Source organism: Daucus carota, chromosome 9 (assembly GCF_001625215.2).
Source record: "Daucus carota subsp. sativus chromosome 9, DH1 v3.0, whole genome shotgun sequence".
NCBI classification, from domain to species: domain Eukaryota; kingdom Viridiplantae; phylum Streptophyta; class Magnoliopsida; order Apiales; family Apiaceae; genus Daucus; species Daucus carota.
In genome coordinates, this window is record NC_030389.2 from 4,092,354 (window position 1) to 4,111,124 (window position 18,771).

Below are 18,771 nucleotides of genomic sequence, written 5' to 3' on the forward strand. Positions count from 1 at the left end.
AATATAAATAATTACGTAAAAAATATCTCTTCTTATTTATAAAATATTTTACTCGAAAACAAATACAAATTATGGTGTAATTATTATTAACCCTAACTCGAACATGTTTTACTCCAATTAGAGAATTATGTTCATGCTTCACGTGCTAAATCAATATTAATTTTAAATATTTATAATAGTTTTTGGACTATTTTTTATATTTTTGATTGACAATTTTCCATAAATTTCCAATTTTCATGCAGAAACAAATTGTTAACATGTGATCTATCCAATTTTCATTTGCTTTCATGTAGAAACCAATTTTCATCTTTCCAATTTTAAATATTTATATAATTTATTGAATTATAAAAATAATTTATTATTATTATTATATTTTAAATAATTTATAATTGATCTGTGACATAAATTACTTAAGTATGCAATTATTATCCAAAATTATTAAATAATCTACTTATTGTTTTAGTTACTACGGGATGTATTCGATTGGAATATTAAAGATTTTTTCATTCATAAAATTTGAGGATATTAAATTTGGATTGTTTAAAATTCATATTAGGGTATACAATTGAAATTTTAAATTATGCTAAAAAATATGATAATATTCGATTATGATTTTAAATTATGCTTAAAAATCTGATAGTATTTAGTTGTGACTGTCGAAAATCCATTAAAATCCGATTCAAATATTGATAAACAATTTGAGTTTCATAAAATGATGGATTTTGTGGCATTATTCAGTGTATTTAAGTTTTAAAACCGTACTAAAATAAATGAGATTTTGATACATTTTGTTTAATTTCTAAAAAATGTAGATCAACTCTATGATATTTTATTAAAAATCTCCGCGATATCAAAATTAAATTAAAAACAATTTATTAAAATTTCGATTGGACTACGTGTAAGCAGTCTTTGTCGGCGGAAGCAAAAAAAACAAATAGTGAAAACGACTAACAAAGAAGCACCAACTAAAAAAATTCTAACAATGAAAATAAACAAGAAAAATCCCTTGTTCTGGCGGCTGAAACTAAGTAGAGAAGATTCCCAGCGTTTTTAAATATTCTACTAGCAAGAAGCCTATGTTGTCATGATTTTTGCATTGAACCATCTTCAAAAGTTTCAAGAAACAGGGGAAAAACATGGCAGGGTTGGAACCAAAATCGACACTGGCATCGCCAGGGGAGAGTGTGATTGTTGTGATCGATGCAAACCGGAACAAAGTCATGGTAGATGCACTTGCATGGGCTATTCGAAACATTGTGCAGCCTAGAGACACGGTGGTGGTTCTTGGTCTTTTATCCGAGGTCTGGAAGAAGAACGCATGCATTCCACTCTTTTCTGGTACATGTAAGCTTCGGCTCTTCTTGTTTTCTTGTTTTGTGAAATGGGCATGTATTGAGGCCGTCTGTAACCTTATTTTTTAGAAATAAATGCTTATTTCTGGAAAAAAGTATTTGAAATTGTACTTTTTCTGAAATAAGCCCTTAATGAATATGAAATACCTCCTTCTTATTTATGTCCAAAAAATTATTAACTTGCACATATTAACTTGCACATAAACTTCTGAGAACATTAAGGTACTAAATAATCAAACCGAGACATTGGTTATGTTATTGACTTTTTGGTACATGTTAATATCAGAAAGTTAAATACTCAGGCACACATGTATCCGCTGAGACCTCTGGTATTACCAATGGTGAAAACATGCCTAGTTAAGAGTTTATTGTGTAACTATTGACTGCATGGAGAAAATCCTTAAGTTGAAGCTATCAATTTGGTCTTTCGTTGGTTTTTGGTTCCCTTTTCCTATTTCGGTTAAGTTTTCATGAGTTGTTGATTTGATGAATTCTAATGTTTTCTTATGATTCGAATGCATAAACTAGTGGACATTCGTCTTGATTGAGAAGTTGGAATGTTCTGATTAGTACTATTAAATATTTTACAGAATATGTTTCTGCTGAATTGGAGATCTGAAATATATAGAAATGCGGTATTCTTTTGAATACTAACCTAATCATGGGCACTGTAAATTATGAGGATAGTCCATGGGTTACCTTGTCAGTATAGTCTTGCTAACAGTCAATTAACAGGGGTGAGACTGGAGTTTTCGGGGCAAGGAGAATTGAGCCCCAAAGAATTTGAAGAAGAGCTCGAGAGAAAGAGGGAAGAATACCAGTCTGCAATCCAGCCATTCTACCGGCAATGCAAGAAGAATGGGGTTAGCAGTTAACTTCTATGTTCTGTCATGTTAGGATAACACGCATGTGCTACTTGAAATTTCTTCGATGCAGGTAAAACTGGAGGCTAAACTGGCTGTTGGATATGATCCGAAAACAATCACAGTGGAAAATGCACACAAATTTAACCCTAGGTGGATAATTCTAGACAGGTACCTCATATAGTCTTTGAATAAATTTGATGGTTCTTGTAGGTGTTGGTTTCGGAGATAATTTTCTTGTCTTATGGCAGTCACTTGAAAAGAGATAAGGTGTATATATACGGCCATGTGACCTGCAATGTTGCTGTCATGAAAGAAAAGGGTGTAGCAACCTTAATGCCATCAAGAGGGCTTGCCAGTGAGCGATTTTCTGTTGACAGACAAGATAACGATACTGAAAAAGGAGCTGACATAGAGCAAGAGGAATGTCATGATCTTGCTCAAGATTCAATTTGGGTCTTACCCACATTATCTTCACCCCGGAGTCCTTGCTGGTATCCACTTTCATGGAGAAGCGGTTTCCCTAAAGTTTTCTCTTTCGATGAACTTGAAGTGATGACAAACGGCTTTTCTAAAGAACATTTGTTGATAGCAGATGGGGATAAGATAGTCTATGATGGTATATGTCAGGAAACTCCTGTCATAATCAAGAAGTTCTCCGCGGAAGATGACCAAGCAATAGCATTGCTGAAGATCCTTTCACGAGTCAGACATCGCAATATTTTTAACCTGGTTGGATATTGTTCAACTCATGATTCTCTTGCTCTGCTATTTGACTATCCCTGCAGTGGTGCTCTCAAAATGTACTTGCGAAGTAAGACTACTTGTCTCGTATATAAAGTCCTCCAGAAAAATGTAGTTTAAGTAATTATTATATGCAAGTAAGCCTACATATGGTCTTAGTTTTTGTGCTGCAGGTGATGAGTCGGCCAAGAATCTTTCGTGGAAAGCTAGGTGGTACATTGCTCTTGATATAGGTGCAGCCATCCGCTATCTTCACGAGGAATGTATTGATGGACCTATAGTAGATGTCATCGTAGATTCGTGGAATATAGTAATATGTCATGGTTCGTCTTCCTTAGTAAGTACATCACATTCTCATGCTACTGGTGTCAAGAAATTCGGGTGGAGTACCCTAGCCATTTAACTGAAATTTAAAATTCTTTTCTCTTGATTTTACATGAATCTCCCATCTGTACTCCATGCCTCAACAAAGTTGTGGCTGCCCGAATTTCCTGATATTTTAAAGTCCCTCTTTTGAACAGCTTAGTACATAACTGACAGTTTGTATCGTATGAAAATTCAAGCTTAACATAAGCCACACGGCAAAGTGGCTCAAACATGATAGTTTCTATGACGAACTTTCACAAGACAAGTAAGTTGTCATTCTTATAATTACGACTGTTTCTTTCTCAGACACATGTTTACTCTGAATACTTTCAAACTTTGCTGCATATTTTTCTTGCATATTGAAGATGCCAGGATACAGAAAGTGAAAAACGACTTTCTGCTGATGTAAGTGCTTACGGAGTACTCCTCATAGAGCTGATAACTGGAAAGAGTGAGCCGACTTATGAAGAGCGGACTGAGGGGCACCCTTCTCTAGTTGACTGGGTAATTATTCGCCTAAATACATAACTAGTCTTAATTGTAAAACAATTGGGATGGACTCGTATACGTTTCATGTCAAATTTATTTATGATATTCAGAAATTTACAGGAGGAATTATATATTCTCTATTTGCAGAGACTGTTGATCTAATCTACACAAACCATATTGATCACAGGCATTGCCACTTCTTGAAAATGGTTCACTTGACCAAGTGATGGATCCGCGATTGGCACGTTCTAATGATTCTGCTATGATTGATAACATGGTTCGTGCTGCATTACTCTGTCTAAAAAGAGATTCAGGCCACAAGTCTGTAATTAGCAAGGTACGATGTGTTCATCAAAATTTCCTGCTTTTTGTACAGTATTACCATCACAAATTACCAGGCCATCACTTGAATACCATTAACAGATCATTGTTTGCGCCTTGCATTCTCTGGTATTCTGAAACAGAGGTAGTAAACGATGGTCCCTCTAGCAAAGCAACGCAAACACTTAATTTGATGAATTTTATTATTAATATTCACCTCAGTAAGCACTACTACTGTTGCAAAATCTGCAATTTGTCAGTCTAGATATGGATCAAATTCTTCTCCAACAAAAAATAAAATAAAACTAGTTTAGTTTATATTATTTCTGCTAGTGATCAGTACTACGACCTCTTTGGCTCGAGAAACCATCAACTTCTTGTTACCAAGGGAGTTCGCTAGACAATAAGACAAGGAAGAATTCCGGTTTAAATACTATACAAAAAAAAAAAAAAAAAAAACTTGTAGTACATTTGTTGTGAACAAAATTTGTTGCTATTATTGTTGCAGGCCTTGGCTGTGCTTAGAGGAGAAGAATTTGCAGTAACCATAAAGCCCTAGATTGCTAGTACATTTCATTCAGGAGAGGATGCCTGAAATTTGTTGTTAAGATTGTTAATGGTTATTCATCTGTGATGCCAATATATTATCATAATTTTGTCAAAATTATATTACTGACATATCATATATAAATACAATCCATAATAACATGAGATATATTGTTTTTAAAAGTATCTCCAACCATGAAAAACTCGTAACTAAAAGTTATTAATACATGTTATAAATAAAAATATATACATTTTAATATATTCCTCTTGTCCATAGAGCATCTCGAGCAGGGTTGACTATAATAAATGGTTAAATCAGAACCGCAACAGATTATGTAAAATTTGTTGAACATGTAATACATTTTGTATGAACTATAATGACTATATTGATTAGTTATAGTTAAATATAATATATTATTATTCAAGTTATTATAATTATTATTTTAATATAATAATGGATGACGTGACATTTGTTATATATTTGTAATGGTTCGACAAATACTATATAACCATATATAGGATTGACTAAACTAATATTCCCACTGATCAATCATGATCAATCAGTTTCCTTGCACACGCGTTTTGAGATTCTTATAAAGTATATCTTCATAATATTTTTTGAAATTTTCTTTTCTTAAATAAAAATTGACGTTTAAATTTTTTATTCAAACATATAAAATTAAGCAAACGTTATGAAAGTATATTTTATAAGAGTTTCAAAATATTTGCAAACGGTAAACTAAACTATCTTTTGTGAGGGGGTAAACGTAAATTATCTTTTGTGAGGGGTAGAAAAAGAAGAGAATGTGGTTGAAGCTAGAGTTGAGCATTCGGTATAATTAATTGAATATCGAACTGAAATTACCGAAATATTTAATCGAGCTGAAATAATTCGTTTTTCAATTCGGTTATGATTTTCAAGCTATTTCGGTTTTTCAATTTTTTTACCGAATTAATCGAAAAAACCGTATAACAAAAATATTTTTTAAATATATATATATATATATATTATATACATAAAAAGTTTATTTTTTAATAAATATCAATCCTAAAATAGTTCGAGGCTAGTTTGGTCACATAATATTATGTGCTCATATTAACTCAGTATTTTACATCAAAGATGCACAGACTAAACTGAAAGTCTGCTTTCACGTACTCAAGTGAAAGTCTGTTCATAGTTCTTTTCACTTGTAATCTCTATTTTTTGCTAATCAATTTTACAATCTGTATTTTATTACAGGGAATTCAAATAATACGACGCTGAGCTTAATTTTTTTTTTCTTTATGTTTTTCTCCATTATTTTTGTGAATTTTCTCTATTATTTTTGTGATTTTTGTTCAATATTATTAAATTTCGGTTTTTTATTTCGGTATCGGTTTTAACCGAAATAAAAAAATTGGTTCGGTAAAATAACCGAATTAAATTAAATTTACTATTCGATTATGATTTTTGAGTTTATTTAGTGTTTCGATATTTCGGTATTCGGTTTGACTTTTACCGAATACCCAGTCCTAGTCGAAGTGTCATATTATTTTCATCAAATTATAAAAATATTTTTATATTGATATGGCAACTAATTTTAACGTAAGGATGTCTTTTGATTGGCGGTAATTTATCATCCACACTTTAAAATTGAAAAGATATTCAGAATCATATTAGAATTAGCAATAATTTAATCAAAATCAGAATCAAAGTTCCAAAAATCTAAATACAACAATTCAGAATTATATTATCCTCTCACTCATGTTACATGTCCATACATACATACACCAGTTTCTCATCTGGGTTTTACTATTACTGATCAACTTCCGCCGCCAAAAGCAAATATGGTCGGAAAACCTGCCGGAGAGTCGCCGGAATCTGGAACCGGCGATGGTTGGTTGAATTTGATAAATGGGCTTGAGCGTGAAGAGATGGTAGAGATTTTATCTCGTGGGGTTTGTGATCAGTGTCAATCTAATATACAAGCTAGAGTTCTTGATCTATTGAATAGTAAGTATAAATTAATTTTTCGTGGAATTTTATTTAATTATATGTATTTGTTTCTGTTTATGATTGGTTTGATTGAATTAATTGTTTTTAGATGTAAAGATTGAATCTTTTATGGTTTTAGTGGAAATTGAGAAGCTTGAGATACTATCTCTGTTTATAATTGGATTGAGTTTTGGCAATGTTTTTGGAAATTTGAAGTTAAATAATCGAAAAGGAAGAAAAGTGAAGTTTGATTTTGTTTAGTCTACTGCGTAAGATGCTTGATTAGATTGTATTGTGATGTTGGCTAATGAGTAATAGTTTAAGGTCTGTGTGTACCTTAGTTTCTGTGAGACCTTACTTGTGAGTGAGGCATCATGAATATGTTTGGTTTGATTTCGCATGTAATGTTTTTTTTAGAGTAATTTCGCATGTAATGTTTGTTTATTGCTTTTGTTACGTATTTGGAAGCTGAAGAGCAAGGAGAATTACTATAACCAAAAGCTTTACCTTACCAAGAAGTTTATAGTTGGAGTCTTGATTAGGGAAAATAATTAAGTTCTTAAGAAGAAGCATAGGTGATGGGGGTGGTGTAACTTCTGGTTTTAGTACTAATGGAGTAGAAAGAGAGGAAAGGAAAGGTAATTTTTGTTGATCCTAGTCAGCGGTTGTAGGATGCTGTATCCCCTGCTTCTAGTCTCGTACTGTTAGGTAAGTTATTAATGTGCTAAATGAATGTACACTAATATTTATCCCTGTTTTTGAGGTCTGATATTGTATGGACGAGATGTTCTTTTTCCTCTTTTTATGAGCTCTGATAAATTGCCATTTCCAGGAATTAAATTTTTGTATCTGAGGTCTCTGAGCTTTCTTTCTCCACTTGGGGTTTCCACGATGAATTTTGTACATATATATTATGGAACTCCTGAAATGTTATTATATACAAACAAATAAAATCTAGAACTACTTTCATATGAATTGATAAAATGTGTATGTCTTTATTATGCATGTCTTTCTGCTTTTACATTCTCTGCATATCAGCATATAATATGTTATTCTTTGCTTGTTTTTAATTTTTTGAAAAGAGGAATGTGTATATGCATCTATCTTATTATGTTCCCTTTTCATCTGTAGAGAAGTACCAAAATATTTCCATATCAGAAATTGCTTCTGAATCTTCCCCAGAGTTCAAGTCTGCTGATTCGTCAAATTTAGACTCACAACAGAAGAGCTTGGAATCATCAATAAAGACCCCTTCATGGGGATCTCTGCAAACACCAGAATCTGTTTACGTAGGATTACGGAAAGCAAGTCCTCTTACTTCTTCACCAGCAACAGTGAACAACAAGCAATCATCAACTAGTATAGGCCCCGATTCATCTTTGAGTTCTGCACTCCCTCAAACTCCCCAATCTGCTGATAAAGAGATATCAGATGAGCAGATAGAACGTATAGGTTTTGCACAAGTAGGGAGGAATAAAAAATTTGTGCATATTGAGAAGATTAATGGAAAGGCAACAAATGTGCTTCAAGGGCTTGAGCTGCACACTAAAGTCTTTAGTGCTGATGAGCAGAAGAAAATTGTTGAGTGTGTTTACGATTTTCAGCGCAGGGGGCAGAACGGGCAGCTTAGAGGTATTTCTCTCAACAATTATATGCTCACTGCATGCTATATGATTGTAATATATATAGGGGTCTGTATGACAAAAGGTATTGTACTTTTTGGCATCATATTACTATTTCTATAGCCTTACAGGATTATTATATTCTTGATCCAGAATTTCGTATTAACTTTTAAGGGATTGCATTTAGATAATCTTACGTTTTAGACTTTCGTAATCCTATATTGGAATAATGGTGTTTTGTCTCCTTTGATATTCTTAGAACGAACATATTCAGAACCAACCAAGTGGATGCGAGGTAAAGGGCGTATCACAATTCAATTTGGCTGCTGTTACAATTATGCAGTGGTAATATTTCTACCCGAGTCCATTTACGATGTTTTTGTCTCTATTCTTAGGATTTTTAATAACTCAAAACTCTTATTGTGTTACAGGATAAAAATGGCAATCCCCCGGGCATAATTAGAGACGAAGAAGTTGATCCTTTACCCCCTTTGTTCAAACAAATGATAAAGAGAATGGTTAGATGGCATGTCCTGCCTCCATCTTGTGTTCCGAACAGTTGCATTGTCAATATTTATGAGGCGGGGGATTGCATTCCACCTCATATTGATCATCATGACTTTTTGCGACCATTTTGCACTGTTTCTTTCTTGACCGAGAGTAATATACTCTTCGGTTCAAATCTGAAGATTAGTGGTCCCGGAGAGTTTGAAGGTCCTGTATCTATACCTCTTCCAATGGGGTATGATTTATATTTTGATCCACTTTTCTATATAATCTTGTCCAAGTAATACTCAGTTAATATTTTATAGCTATAACAAATATGTACTAAAAGCCTTTTTATCTCCATGTAAACATCACTCCAAAAGAATAAACAAGTCTCTCTTTTTTGCTAATAAATTTTACCTATACATATCTTAATCATATGTTTAACTTTTTACATATGTATCCAATGTTATTGTAGGTCGGTGCTCATTCTAAATGGGAATGGGGCAGACATTGCTAAACATTGTGTCCCTGCCGTATCAGCAAAAAGGTATATAGAAGCTTCTCACGAGTAATAGTTGCCTGCCAACACCACTCTACTTTTGCATTCTAATTCTTCAAAATGGTCATATGTAATTGGCATTTTCCTTGGCAGGATTTCAATCACGTTTAGGAAAATGGACGACAGCAAGCTACCATTCAAGTTTACACCGGATCCAGAATTGCAGGGATTAAGGCCTTTGGGCTCTAAGCCCTTAAACTACTCACCAGTTCAAAACAAGCTTAAGACTGAAACTATCACTCCATCTGTTCCAATAACAGCTGGTAGTACTCCCTTTAGCATCGGAAAAGATGATTTCCCTCCGCTCGGAGGCTCAAAATCAGTAAAGCGACGGCCTGGGTCACGAAGATCTTCATAAACCTTGGTATACGGTACCTGCTGGTCATTCTAATTCATTCAGTTGTACAATTCATTTCTTCTTAGTACCGTTACAATATAGAAAGCTTTGCTGCTGTAATATTGGTTATAGAAGATTATTTGCGATACAGGCCACATCACTTGTGTCAATAATATAAGGCAATCTATCCTATATTTCTCTTGCTTCCATGAAAGTCACTAATTCTGGAACTTTCATCCTTCAGCGTAAACACATTTTTTATTGTGTTTGTTATGTGTGCTCAATATGTAGACTTAGGTATCGCTTGCGAGGAGATGCTTGAGTATTGTTAGACTTGAGTATCCAAATTTTGTATATTTGTCATATGTGCTTTCAGTTTCATTTATTCATTCAGGTGTTATCATTTATCCAAATTAGATATTTTGGTATGAAATTTAATTTTTTCATTCTTATAACTACGAAGTTTACTTTGTTTCCAAAATAAAGTTCATTTGAGTATTCAATTCTAGTATAAGATTCAATTTAAATATTCTAGTGTAAGATTCAAATTTTTTATGTTTAAGTCTATTATATATTCATAATATAAGATTCAATTTATTATTATTTTGGAAATACAAAGCCTATTACTTGCTCAAAATAAAGATTATATTATGATTTTTATTTTTCTTAAACATAATAAGTTTATTTGTTATCCCCGCGTTTATGGATTCATTTTTTCTTAAAACAATCACACGCAAATCATTAAACACAAAAATAAATAAATAAGGATATTAATAAAGAAATTTTGAAATTCAAAATTGAGAAATGTAATGCATGTATAATCAGATTTGATTGCTACTGAAAAATACTGTAACACTTATTATATTATATATTATATACTTATATATAATAAGCGTAAGGGAGATAATTTGGTCGCATGGTCCTGTGGTCCAAAAGCTTATCATCCGTTGGATCGTATATTGAACAAATAAACACCGTTAGATTAAAACAAAATTAAATTCTGTTCTATAAGGAAACTGACATCTACTTGCATGTTTATAATTCCTTTTCTGAATTCAAAACAAATTCTGTCTTTCATGTGTTTTTGGTTTTTTTTAATCCAAAATAAATATTTTCTACAGATTTTAATTGTGGAATCGTATAAATCACACCGTCACAAAATTATTTTTATCCATCGGATCGAATATTGAACAAATAAGCACCGTTGGATTAGAACAAAATTAACTTTTGTTCCATAAGACAACTGATATCTACTTGCATGTTTATAAATCCTTTTCTGAATCCAAAACAAATTCAGTATTTCACGTGTTTATGATTTTTTTTAATCCAAAATAAATATTTTCTACCAATTTTATTTGTAGAATCATATAAATCGCACAGTCACAAAATTATTTTTACCTAATATATTTCAAAATTAATAAGCCCGATTTATGTGAGGAACAAATACATAAAATATTTCTTAATCCAAAACAAATTCTACCATCTTATTGCACGTTTATGATTCATCTTCTTAATTCAAAACAAATTGTGTTCATCAAATGTAATCTCGAACCATAAAAATTTTTTAAAAAAATATTTAAATGACATTATAATAATTCTAATATAAAATACATTTATAAATATAATCTAATAGGAGTTGGCATCACATATTCTACTTAAAATAATTTAAAAATTGATAGAAAGAATTTAATACTTTGGCATGATATATACAATTTTAATTTATTATTTATAAATTAAATTTTTTCACATCATTTAAAATATATTTAAAAAATTTATAAATGATTAAAAAGCTCCAGGCACGGGCTATAAGCTAGTTTATTATAAAGTTTTTACTGTACTTTATCTAGAAAAAACATTTGGGAGAACTCTGTTTTAGGTATCCTGTAAGTCCATGTAGCTGTCAAAACACAGACTAGGATAACAACTCAAATCATAAATTTTAAGAAAAGAGCAGTCTCTAGACCAAATATTTATCCTTCATATATGAGTCGATGCAGAAACAGTTATACATGGTCAATACAAAGTTCAGATTTAGCAAATTAACAGCTGGTTGGGAAAATATATTGAGTTTCTTTTAACGAACTTGACGGACTTTTTCTTCTTGTCCCAGTCCAAGTGATTTTTGAGCATTTGAAATTCCTTCTGGATCTGCAGATAAAATAGTTAAAACTGATTGGCATGGAAGAAAGAACTTAGGTACAAACAAATATATTTCGCCATTAATACAGAATGAGTATTGAGGATGTGGAAATAGTCCATGTCTTCATGATATATAATACAATATCGAGTCTAGCACATGATTGCATGATAAACATACCGCTCTCTATGTACCAGTTCTCAGATTTCTTAGTGCAATAATTTTGCATTTTCATATTTTTAAACCATGTCCAGTTATGACATCCTTTCCGCTTACATCTAGAGGAAAATTCCTTATAAAATGAGATGATTTTCTGGAACTGACTACCCCTTTTCAAAAGAGGAAACCATTTTTCAAATTGATCATTTGCGATGACTTTTTTCACTATAGTTAAATAACGGAAAATATTTTCCAGGAAATGATTTCCTAGAAATATTTTCTCAAAATAGTTTCCGGAAATATTTTCAAAAATCAAATTATTTTTCGGCAACAAACGGACCCAAAATTAAACATTATCATGTGTGTCCCTGATAACTGGTCTCCACAAAGAGAGCAGTAACTGAAAATAGATGTCTAGAGTTCACTTTCCCAGCTTTTCTCCAGGTGCATAAAAAAATAATAGAAAGTGTTTCCAAAAAAGAAAAAATAGCAAAAAAAAAGGGGATGATCATAGGTTAGTAATCTATAACTATTTATATGATATGATCATGAGAATTAGTTAGAGCCACATTTTTCATACCTGATATGAAGGTAATTCAATTACAACTAAGGTATCGTAATATAATATATATGTAGATATCATACCGAAGAACTGGGTAAAGATGCGCGTAAAGAAACTCAAGTTGCGAGAAACATTATATGCCATTGCAGGAGGAAGAGGTTTGACAATAGTGTCGATACTGAACACGCTCTGAAGAAACTGCATTTCAGACAGATAATACATAAATTTGTAACATATAAATAACAATTCAAAATCACATTACCGACAGGAGAACAATTATAGCATGCAAAGAAAGTGATAGGACTGGTATGCAGTAAGTTACAAAAAAATATAACAGTACAAATCATCACAAAGAATTATTGAATACTAATGGATTTGCCACAACTTCAGGAAGAACAAAATATATTAATATACATGTCATAAGAAACAAAAAGCTATTCCCATTTATATAAAAAAGCCTAAGAGCTTCAACAAAGATATTCATTATAAACACATTAAGCTGGACATTATGTATCTTAAATTTTTAAAATAATAATAAGATTATAGTACCAGGCACCAAGATTGCAACCTATCTTCAACTCCACATATGAGGAAAATCTTTTTGGACGTCATGTATAACTGGTATCATTAATTGATGAAATACACACTTTATTAAATAAAGCTCCTCCCTGCATGCATGTGTGATGGGTTGCAAATCTACTTGCATAAACTTCGAGTTACTGGTAACAGAGGGGGTTGGTTGTAGTGTTTATCCAAGTATTTTGTATGGTACGGAAATGGTATAGGACGTCCTAGGGACAATGTTTATAATTATAGATGACTTTTTGAAGATTTATTCAAAAGTCTCTACTACAGGATTTCAGATAGCCCTTTGGCTGGAAGGTTATTTACCAGCAAACCCAAATTAACTATGTTTAAGTTTGAAATAGGTAACACAAGTAAGAACAAAGGAGCCATGAGATCAAGGATTAAGCTAGCATAACATCTTTAACTTGAGCTCTCAACTTCATTCACTAATTTCGTATGCCTAGGAGCCAAGAACGACTCAAAAGAACACTGGTCCGGGCAGTTGATGTATAATGTAGGAAACCTGGGGAGAGGTGGAGAATCAAGCAATTTAAGAAGCTGCAGGAATCTATGACAGTTTTTCGCCAGTAACTGTCAATGGTAGTTGTCATCGAGAATAGACACAAAACTATCACTAATACCAATCAAGAAGAGTAAATAAATCTCACTCATTACAGAACATAAGGACTGGGGGGGGGGGGGGCCTAACAACCCAGGATGGTATATAAAAATTTATCACTAATGGAGATTCTAAATCTTGAATTTCTAAAGCTGGCCTATTATTAGGATTTAACAAAACACTATGGTGCAAAATGTATAACTTTGTTCTTCCAATTTGGACAGTGTTACACAAAGGTGATACAAACCAACATAGGCAAAGATTCACATCAGATGCTTTACAAAATATGTTTTACAAGGAATGGTGTAATATAGTGCCAAGAATTTCCAGTCATTTAAATAAGCTAAAACAAATACTTGCTTTAGGAGTATTACATCCAATTTAAAAGGTTGTTAATATGAGCTGATCAATTATTATTACAGCAACAAGTTGGTTGCATCTTTAGCAGATTGAAGGATAGGGACAAAATAGATGTGGAAGCTAGATACTTGATAATAGGCAACGCAAAGTGTCTATTTCCATAGAAGCTGAACTAAAGAATGCTGCCAATAGCTCTGTTTACCACAACTACCAATTCAGGACCCACACAACACTATATGAATACGAGTGACCAGCATAGGGTCCATGTACTGATTTTAATATAAAAATTGATAAAAGGAAAAAAGACTAAATGTTCATCAAAGAAAATTGGTGAAATGGTGAAAGAAAAACAGGCATAGGTCAGTGCCGCAATTCAGAATATGGAGAAAAAGACCTAGAAGCCCCAATTGGACAATTTCATACTATCATTGTCAAACAAATGAACCATGCGAGTTTGAAGCATGAAATAAACAATTAGCAAGACACATTTAGATATTAAAGGTGCACATGCAAATTATTACATACTATTAACAGGAAAAACAAGTAAGATTAGTTTCTAGAGGTACAAGGAAAAATGAAATCACTAACTACTTAAAGCAAAAGTATAAAAAATTTACTAGTAGATGTCCTTCCAATGGTAATCCTCAACATTCAAACTAAATTTGAATCATGCTTTAGTAATTCTGCATCAAAGTTGAGTATGTATGATTAAAGGATTAAATATCTTACAGGAACAACTTGTGCTCTGATTTTCAACTGACATCCATCTAAAACGCACTAGAAAAAGATAAACCCGAGCCATACAAATAATATAAGCTTTATAGATGTCATTATAATGGTAATCCTAAAAATTCAAACTAAATCCAAATCATCGTGCTTTATTAATCCTGCAAACATACATATGATTGAATCCTCAAACTTGTGTTTGAATCTCTATACACACACAAAATCTGGTTAAAGGCAATTGAAACAAGAACCCCCAACATTTAAACTGCACTAGAAACTTCAATCTGTACTAGTTAGGCGCCATATTATCGTCACAAAAAGTTCTGTTCTAAAATCTAAGAGAAAGGGCCCTGAGAGGCACAATTTGAGTACACAATGCCCCAAATTGTCACTGTCTAGAAAAAAGGCCCCCACAATCACTTCAAAACTCCACTTAAAGTGGCGTTTACTATAACACATTAAAATGGAGCACGCATTGACGTTTACCAGGATTTACTTTTGTGCACATGCAAAACGTAACAAGAAGTCACGTTAGCAATTTAGTTTATAAACAAAAAAACTTAGACATTAACAATTGTTATCATTTTAGGGTTCACAATTTGTGTTTTTAAAATGATTTATTTATACTTGAAATTAAATCGACTGACGGTTAGGGTTTAGGATTGAGAGTTTAGGGCCTTTAGGACCTAAAAACTCGAGCCTAAACCCTAATTAATGCGAGGCTTCAGGGCCGGGAGGCCCGGAAGCCGAGAAACCGAAACAAGAAATATTTTGTGTTTTTTAACATTTAGGGTTTAGTGTTTCCTTTTGAGTTTTAGAATAATACGTGTACGCTTTACAATAACCGACGATCGGTTAAGGTTTAGGGCCTTTAGGCCCTAATCCCTCGGCCCTAAACCCTAATTAATGCGAGGCTTCAGGGCCGGGAGGCTCGGAAGCCGAGGAACCGGAGAAAGAAATATTTTGCCTTTTTTATCATTTAGGGTTTAGTGTTTCTTTTTGGGTTTTAGAATAATGCGCGTACGCTTTACAGTAACCGACGACCGGTTAGGGTTTAGGGGTGAGGGTTTAGGGCCTTTAGGCCCTAATCTCTAGGCCCTAAACCCTAATTAATGCGAGGCTTCAGGGCCGGGAGGCCCGGAAGCCATGGAACCGGAGAAAGAAATATTTTACGTTTTTTATCATTTAGGGTTTACTGTTTCCTTTAGTCCCTAAACACTCGAGCCTAAACCCTAATTAATTCGAGGCTTTAGGGCCGTGAGGCCCTAAAGCCGAGGAACCAAATTAAAAAATAAATCTAAAAACATCCATAAATAATTTTTAATATTTTAGGGTTCATATTTGGGTTTTAGAATGATTTATTTATACTTAAAACTAAATTAATGTTAAAAAATTAAAAAAAGTAATATACAAAACGCAACTTTAAAAGGCGTTTAGAATATAAGACACAATTTAAAGTTGCGTTTTGAGTTTTTTAAAATTTAAAAATGTCGTAAACGTTAGACTAAGTAACGTTTTATAGTTTTAATTTTAAAATAATCCACTAAAACGTCTGTTGAAGAGACGTTTCATCCTGTTCTTTTGAAAAAAAAAAACAACGCTGCTTAAACTCACGTTTTGCTCTTAAGGCTTACCGAAGTTACGTTTTATAGAGAAACTTGGGGCCATTATACGGCAGGGTGCCTTTTTGGGCCATAGGACGGTGCCTGAGAGGGCCAACGCCCAAAATCTAACTGATCAAATATAAAACTATCCATCCACCACACACACAAAAGCTTAACCAACATACACAATCCAAAAATAAACTAAATTCAACAAATGGGCAATCTCGAAAACACGTAATAAACAACTAACAATCAAACAAAAATACGAACAAGCAAACCCACCACAGAAAAATCACCAAATGAATCAAATTAAACAAATGGGTCATCTCGAAAACACAAGATAAACAAAAAACAAGCAAAAGGGTCAATTTCAACCTGGTAATTGCGCTGAAAAGATGTCATTTGGTAATCCTAAAAATTCAAACTAAATCCAAATCATCGTGCTTTATTAATCCTGCAAACATACATATGATTGAATCCTCAAACTTGTGTTTGAATCTCTATACACACTGAATTACGGTCTTTATGGACATTGCAAGTTCTCCACTGAATTCGACAAGATGAGAAACTTCATCAAAAGTTGTAAGTTATCCTATGCCAGGACTGAAGATCCCTCTATCTACTATGAAGTGGTTGAGGAAATTTGGACTTCAGCCCCATCTGACTCTGTAAACGGTATAATCACTTTTATTTATGAGGGTAATGAGCATATTATTAATTCTAATATTATCTATACATGTTTAAGATTACCTGATATTCGATTTCATTTTATTAACCTTCTTTATCGATAAAATATACACTTCTCATATCCTTTATCCTGATTTTTTTAAAAAAAAATTAAGATTTTGTGAATTTTTTTTAAAAATCTAATAAATGTGGGGGGAATGTGTGTCACAATTTTTTATTTTTCAATTGTAAATAATTTTGATGTGAATATATACATTAGTGAAACGGTACCGTAATTTTTAGATCAAATGCATTTGCATTTTTTGGTAGAATTTTAAAAATGTCTGCTCATATTAATTTCTGCTGAAAATATTGAAAATTTGGAGTAGCACTCTATACAAGTTTCATTTTATTTATGTATCAAAGATGATTAAAAATTAATTACTTTTAATAGCAACATATAACGATGGAAAAAAGAAAACGGATGGAATGAATTTGTGTGGGACCAAACGTCACCAACTAATTTATAGATTTGCCTGACCTGAGTAACACTTCGCCTTACAAGGACCATAACACGGATTGAAAAGCAGACGCATCGTATGCAAGTGCATCAAATTTCATTCTCTCTCTGCGCCACATAAAAGGGTGGATGTATCTTGGGGCCACAAACTGAATTGTAATTTTATTTGTTCTAGATCTACTACTGATCCGAATTAATAAAATTGGATACAAAAACCAACCCTGAATATATGTGACACGCGTCTTACTTCTCCGTATACTATCTCCTTCTCTCTCCCCTCCCAATCTGCACCTGAGTAAGGCAAACGTGGTTGTCACTTGCCAAGAACCACAAACGTGGAAGGACGACTTATATATATATATATATATATATATATATATATATATATATATATATATCCACAATCACATAACTCTCCAAAAAAAATTTCATTACATTAACATCTTTCTATCTCTCTAAAATACCTGCCCCTCCCTCGCTCAGTCTCTTTCAACCATGTCTTCGCATACTATTTTCCTAGTTATATCCAATTCATCTTATTTCTTTCAAATATTACTTCAACAATTCTCTCACCCACCCAAAATCACTATGTCTTCCCTATCCAATATCTTAACTTAGAAGTCATTTACTTATTGATCTTTCTCTTGCTCTTTTTGGTTGTTAAACAACTGTTTTTTTTTTGTTTTTTTATTACCAGGATGCATAATGAATTTAACTTCGGTAATCTGGTTTTCAAAATCGGTGATCCCGTAGGACATAGGGCCTAGATTTCTGTAATACCGTTTACGAAGCTTCTGTACAAGTCATGCTGTCGATGGTAGTAAGATAGTTTAACAGCTCGACTTTTCGGACTATTGCCATTTTATCAAATAATAAAAATTAAAATTTAATTCCATAAATAATATAAAGTAAGTCACATAATATCATAAATCAATCTCTCAAAAATCCCAAAACTGAATTATAACACGAAATTAAATTAAAAATCTTCCATAGAGACACAACTCCTAAAAAATGTCTGAAAACAAAATATAATCATAATTATAAGGCTTTTGTCCACTCCAATCAAATCTAAATTCAAAGTTGCGTCAACAATATTAACCTGAAATTTTGTAAGTCGTTAGCTATACAGCCCAGTAAAAAATAAATTCGACTAACATACTAAGAATTTTTTTTAAGACTTATTATTCA

At 32.6% G+C, this 18,771-nt stretch overlaps 2 protein-coding genes and 1 long non-coding RNA gene across 5 annotated transcripts; 2 read left to right on the top strand and 1 right to left on the bottom strand.

The window, feature by feature from the left end:
* Window positions 1-993: 993 nt before the first annotated feature.
* Window positions 994-4,807, top strand: LOC108202217 (serine/threonine-protein kinase CDG1). Of its 3 annotated transcripts, none has more exons than XM_064084186.1 (9): window positions 996-1,338; window positions 2,088-2,215; window positions 2,289-2,386; window positions 2,467-3,029; window positions 3,133-3,296; window positions 3,523-3,590; window positions 3,691-3,829; window positions 4,002-4,151; window positions 4,644-4,807. In XM_064084186.1, the coding sequence occupies exons 1-9, from the start codon at window positions 1,137-1,139 to the stop codon at window positions 4,692-4,694; spliced, it is 1,563 nt and encodes a 520-aa protein (XP_063940256.1). In that variant the 5' UTR covers window positions 996-1,136; the 3' UTR covers window positions 4,695-4,807. The 3 variants fall into 3 exon arrangements, with proteins under 3 accessions (XP_017226104.1, XP_063940256.1, XP_017226103.1); XM_017370614.2 differs by having other exon boundaries at window positions 997-1,344; XM_017370615.2 differs by lacking the exon at window positions 4,644-4,807 and having other exon boundaries at window positions 994-1,344; window positions 3,962-4,101.
* Window positions 4,808-6,388: 1,581 nt separating this feature from the next.
* Window positions 6,389-9,857, top strand: LOC108200644 (RNA demethylase ALKBH9B). Its single transcript, XM_017368864.2, has 6 exons — window positions 6,389-6,674; window positions 7,788-8,288; window positions 8,538-8,623; window positions 8,710-9,020; window positions 9,243-9,314; window positions 9,420-9,857. Exons 1-6 carry the CDS (start codon window positions 6,509-6,511, stop codon window positions 9,682-9,684), a joined length of 1,401 nt encoding a protein of 466 aa, XP_017224353.1. The 5' UTR covers window positions 6,389-6,508; the 3' UTR covers window positions 9,685-9,857.
* A 1,764-nt stretch (window positions 9,858-11,621) lies between these two features.
* Window positions 11,622-16,893, bottom strand: LOC135149135 (uncharacterized). Its single transcript, XR_010287269.1, has 3 exons — window positions 16,773-16,893; window positions 12,605-12,719; window positions 11,622-11,811 (listed from the first exon to the last, which is right to left on the bottom strand). It is a non-coding gene; the product is annotated as an uncharacterized LOC135149135 (long non-coding RNA).
* Between the last annotated feature and the right edge of the window lie 1,878 nt (window positions 16,894-18,771).

What these genes read in the sequence shown, in the direction of transcription:
- LOC108200644 (XM_017368864.2), top strand. Translation starts at nt 6,509, where the DNA reads ATGGTCGGAAAACCTGCCGGAGAGTCGCCGGAATCTGGAACCGGCGAT. An exon ending in GCTGTTACAATTATGCAGTG is followed by an intron (nt 8,624 to 8,709) that starts GTAATATTTCTA and finishes ATTGTGTTACAG; the next exon opens with GATAAAAATGGCAATCCCCC. An exon ending in TCTATACCTCTTCCAATGGG is followed by an intron (nt 9,021 to 9,242) that starts GTATGATTTATA and finishes ATGTTATTGTAG; the next exon opens with GTCGGTGCTCATTCTAAATG.
- LOC108202217 (XM_017370614.2), top strand. Translation starts at nt 1,137, where the DNA reads ATGGCAGGGTTGGAACCAAAATCGACACTGGCATCGCCAGGGGAGAGT. An exon ending in TCTCAAAATGTACTTGCGAA is followed by an intron (nt 3,030 to 3,132) that starts GTAAGACTACTT and finishes TTTGTGCTGCAG; the next exon opens with GTGATGAGTCGGCCAAGAAT. An exon ending in GACGAACTTTCACAAGACAA is followed by an intron (nt 3,591 to 3,690) that starts GTAAGTTGTCAT and finishes TGCATATTGAAG; the next exon opens with ATGCCAGGATACAGAAAGTG.